Below are 4947 nucleotides of genomic sequence, written 5' to 3'. Positions count from 1 at the left end.
AGGACCACATTGTAGGTTGCAATTCCATTTTCATCCTCCTCACAGGGCTAAATATGTAAATTTGCTTCTGCAAATGAAGCTGACCATTTCTCATTTTGGTCTGTATGTACAATTTTTCTGATCTGTATAACAAAAAATATATCAACTTGCTCAGAAAATTTAAAGCAGTCTTTGAAATTCTTAATCATTTCAAAACTGAAACTGCACGCGTTGCAGAGCTGAGTTATCTGTCCCGTTTTGATTGAGGAATCAAAACCGAGACTCTGAAAAAAAAAAAAAATAAAAGCACCCCCGCTTGTTTTTTCGGAACTATCCCTGTTTGTGTCTCGAACACAGTTTTGGTTTTGCTCTTTGTCTTCTCTCTCTTTCTATTTGGGTCTTTGCCTTTTCTTTATCTTTTTTTTTTTCCTGTTTGGCGTTCCGTCTGCCATGATTGGAGGCAAAGATCTTGTTCCCAATGGCGTGGACACCGAGGGAGAGAACTCAAGGAGCAAGGTGCAGCAGCATCAGCATCAGCATCGTGATTTTTCTCAGGGCAAGGAACGGCCACAAGAGAAAAAGCAAAGTTACCCGGAGAAGAAGAAGGTTGGTGTTGACGAGTTTCAGTCACCACCCTCAAAATTTGCCTCTTCTGGGTCGCAAGAGTTGACCCTCAGCTACCTCTGCGACAACCCAAAATTGAGTCTTGTCGAGAGGGAGGTCGGCGGCAGAAGCTCGGTGAAGGGCAAAGAAGTTGTGGTTTATGGGAATTCAGATCAAGATCAAGACGAGTTAAGGTTTAAATCGTCTCTGGAAGAGGTGACAGCATTTAGTGCGCGACAATACTTCGACCAGGATTGTCTTCGGAGGAAGGTGGCTGTTGGGAACCAAAAGCAAGATCAGGATGAGAAATGGGTGGAGAGGGATTTCTTGAGTTTGAGTGAGTCAAGGGAGAATTCTTCGAAGAGATCCATTGATGAAGAGTGTGAGAGGGAGAGGAGTGGTGGCAGCAAGAAGCAGAAGCTTGAGACTCTCAGTCTCTCCCTTGCTTTGCCTGATGTGTCGCTCTCTCTCACAGCCTCAAACGCTTTGCAAAATGGTGAGCAACTCGTTAAACCAAAGCCTGGTATGCCATCCACAAGGCCCACAACTACCATCAATTCATGTTCAAATGATTACACTGCAGCTTCTATGTCTCAATCCTACTCTCACCCTTTCTCACACAACCCAAGTTGCTCAATCACCCGAAATTCAACCGACAATTTTGAGTATTCGCACAGCAAAGATGATCAAATTTGGCATTGTGGGGAGGGGACTAATGGGTCAGTTCATAGCAGGTTCAAGCCAATTGGAGATGGGGTTGCTTTGGCCAATCATTCCTTTATGCAAGGGAACAGTCACTATAAGGCTACTAGCTCGGATAACCAGTCTTTTTTCCCTTCGGAATTGCCTGCAAGAGTGAGATTTGAAGCTCAGTCTGAGGGCTCCAGGGGAAAGAATTCTGAGAATCTGAGAGGCTTGGAAGGTGTGGATGGTGGGAAGATGATGAAGTTTTCTAGATCAGAGAGAATTCTAAGGGAAATTGTGTCTGAGTCTATCCCAACAATGGCTTTGCAATTTCAGGAGTTCACTGATGAAGTCATAACTTCAATTAAGGAACACTTGAAAGGTCTCATTGATACACCAGAGAAGAAAGGGGAATTGATGAGCCTCCAGAATCGGCTTGGTCGAAGATCTGACCTCACCAGAGAGAGTCTTTCCAAGTGTCATAAAGGGCAGCTAGAGATTTTGACTGCTATCAAGATGGGGCTAGCGAGTTTCTTGTCTGGTAAGTTCCAAATCTTGGAGATGGTGGAGGTTTTCTTGTATATGAGATGTAGAAATGTGAACTGCAAGAGCTTGCTGCCCGTTGAAGACTGTGACTGCAAGATGTGCTCAGGAAATAAGGGGTTTTGCAGTTCTTGCATGTGTCCTGTTTGTATGAGCTTTGATTGTGCAAGTAATACTTGTAGTTGGGTTGGTTGTGATGTTTGTTCACACTGGTGTCATGCTACCTGTGCCATTCAGAAGAATCTAATCAAACCTGGGCCTATCTTGAAGGGTCCTTCTGGGACCTCTGAGATGCAGTTTCATTGTATTGGCTGTGGACATACTTCAGAAATGTATGGCTTTGTTAAAGAGGTCTTTCTGTGTTGTGCCAAGGATTGGGGCCTAGAAACTTTGATGAAGGAGCTTGATTGTGTGAGGAGGATTTTTCAGGGAAGTGAAGATCGCAAAGGGAAGGAATTGCATTTTAAGATGGACGATATGCTGTCAAAACTTCAAGCTAAACTGGTTTCTCCTTCGGATGCCTGCAACTTTATCATACAGTTTTTCAGCTGTAAGTCTATGAGCTTTGGTCTTTAATTTTCATATTCAATTTATCTCTTCATGTGTTTTATCAAAACAATTGTGTTATTTAAACCCTGCGGCATTTAAATGGGAAGAATCATGCAGTATGAATATCATGATATTCTCCAGGATTAGTAAAATCAAATTGATTTTATTCAAATATTTGATGTGGTTGAGAAAAGCATTATGCTCTGATATATGAAGATTTTCTTTTTAATAGTAATTATGACAGACATTAACACGATCTTGCTATTTAACCTTTAAAATGAATTATCTTTCTATTTCTCATATTTTTATAGCCACACCATGTCATGTATAAAAAAATTACTTCAGAATTCAGATTCTACCATATGTTCAGTAACATCAAATCAGGCTTAGGCCATGTCAGGCAAGTATTATATAAGATTAGTGATCAAGCTGCAGCATTTGATGTGTAACCAACTGATTGAAGATTTTGGATGGCATCTGACAGTTGAAGATTTAGGAATGATTTTGTACTTTCTAACTCATTTGGTCCTGCTCAATAGGGCATTTCGTGTTGACTCAGTTGTTTGTCATAGGTTGCAGAAATAAAAACAAGGAATGTTCTTTCATCACCGAGGTGTCTACTGTTACATAATAATTCTTTCTAGTCTTCTGGTGCTTTGTTTTGGTGAATGATGAATTATGTTACATTGAGCACTTAGTTCTTATTAGAGTTTGCAGATTTGGTTGATGAAACTCTTTGATCATCAGGCATTGACCACTTAACTAAGCAAAAAATGCTTCAGTTGGTTGGAATGTTGTATGCATGCATGTACTTCCCTGATGAAGTATCTAAATCTTATAGTTCATATTTCAATGTGCATTTGAGTGTGTGTTTTTCCATCAAACTAAATGCCTCACCTTCCACAACTAAGTTTCATCTTAGATCTTTCTCAACTTTTAATAACAAAGGCCTGCTTGGTTTGATTATAGTTGTACTGATGATATTTGACACCTAACTTGAAATTTTTTTCTGATAAACAGACACTGATGGCATGTCAGATTTCCCAGCTTCTGGTACATCCACAAAGGATCTGTCAAAATCTAAGGCTAACCTTACAGTAGACAGCACAACATCATCTCTTCCACAATCTACTTCTCTAATTCCAAAATACCCTTATGACATGAGCTTCACTAGGTCAAATGATCTTCAACAGAAAGACCTGAAAACCTCCCTCTTGAGTGAGCAGAAAAAGGAGTCTGATCTGCATCTTGAGGCTTTACTAAGGAAAGGAGGAGGGCTTGAAAGCTTGGAGAGCATCATTCGGATAAAAGAGGCCGAAGCAGGAATGTTCCAGAGCAAGGCAGATGAGGCAAGGAGAGAGGCTGAGGGATTCCAGAAGATGATCAAGACAAAGGCTGCACAGATGGAAGAGGAGTATGCAGAAAGGCTTGGCAAGCTTTGCTTGCATGAGGCAGAGGAAAGGAGGAAGAAGAAATTTGAGGAACTCAATGTGTTGCAAAACTCACACTATGATTACTTCAACATGAAAAGCAGAATGCAAGATGAGATTCATGGCTTGTTGAAGAGAATGGAAGCAACAAAGCAGCAATGGGTCTAATTCATGTACTTTCTTCTTGTTATTGTTTAGTATTTTTCTCTCTGGAACACCCACTAAAATGCGTGCAGCCTATTTGTTTTCTGCTGTTTCTTCTTCAGAATAGATAACTTTCCTTTTATAAATTGAAGAATCAAGTTTTGTATGCTTCATTGAAGGGCTTAAACCTGAATTTAACCATGTTCTTCATTAGAGCTTGCAGTTCTTGTTTATAATGTTAAACAAAGAACTAGTGATTATTTTCCTTTACTAGACAATAATAGTTGCATACAGATTTTCCTCTTCTCTCTGATCTATATTTGATTTTTCGTTTATTTAAAATTAGTATTTCTTTCAATTACTTACAAACATAGAAGATAAATTGTTTTTGGAATCGAAATTTTCTGCCGGTATTTTATACTGCTATTATTTTGAGCTTTTAAAATATTATATATTAAAAAGATTTTTAATATATTTTTAAACATCAGACATTAGTGTATTTTATAGACACACCATATGAATAACAGAACAAATTCAAAAAAAAAAAATCAAAATTTCTTTGAGGATTTTATTTTATGTTTATGGTGGATTACTAGCCAGCCACAAACTATTGTGATTCTGAAATCATAGGAAAAAAAAAAATCTGAAATAGTTGGTAACCAATGAGATAGAAAACCCTAATCGATAAGATTGGGTGTAGGACACGTAGCATATGGAGAAGGACAATAATGTTGAATGGTGGCTTGGGTTCCCTAGAGAGTAATTATTGTAGGACTTTTTGGTGCACCATAGATGGATGAGAGCATGTTTTATCCTTCAATATTTTATTTCTCAGTTGGATAATTTGACTTTAATCTAATACTAAGTATTTGTTGTGGCTAAGTCACTACCAATTTCTCGTTGCCAATTGCAGAAGAAGTCAACACTATAATCTTACAACCCAATTGATTTCACATCACGCTTCGGGTTTGTAATCATTACAACTTGGTTAGAAGGATAAACTTAAGTAGTTTTG

At 38.6% G+C, this 4947-nt stretch overlaps 1 protein-coding gene across 1 annotated transcript; it reads left to right on the top strand.

The window, feature by feature from the left end:
* Positions 1–229: 229 nt before the first annotated feature.
* LOC114169628 (protein OBERON 3-like) lies at positions 230–4238 on the top strand. The gene is made up of 2 exons (XM_028054871.2): positions 230–2359; positions 3379–4238. Exons 1-2 carry the CDS (start codon positions 430–432, stop codon positions 3954–3956), a joined length of 2508 nt encoding a protein of 835 aa, XP_027910672.1. The 5' UTR covers positions 230–429; the 3' UTR covers positions 3957–4238.
* The last annotated feature ends 709 nt before the right edge of the window (positions 4239–4947 follow it).

The sequence above is a fragment of the Vigna unguiculata genome, chromosome 2 (assembly GCF_037176805.1).
Source record: "Vigna unguiculata cultivar grain cowpea cultivar isolate G323 ecotype 2 chromosome 2, ASM3717680v1, whole genome shotgun sequence".
In the NCBI taxonomy this organism is placed as follows: Eukaryota; Viridiplantae; Streptophyta; class Magnoliopsida; order Fabales; family Fabaceae; genus Vigna; species Vigna unguiculata.
The sequence above is the reverse complement of the archived record's forward strand: the minus strand, read 5'-3'. Positions and strand labels throughout refer to the sequence as shown.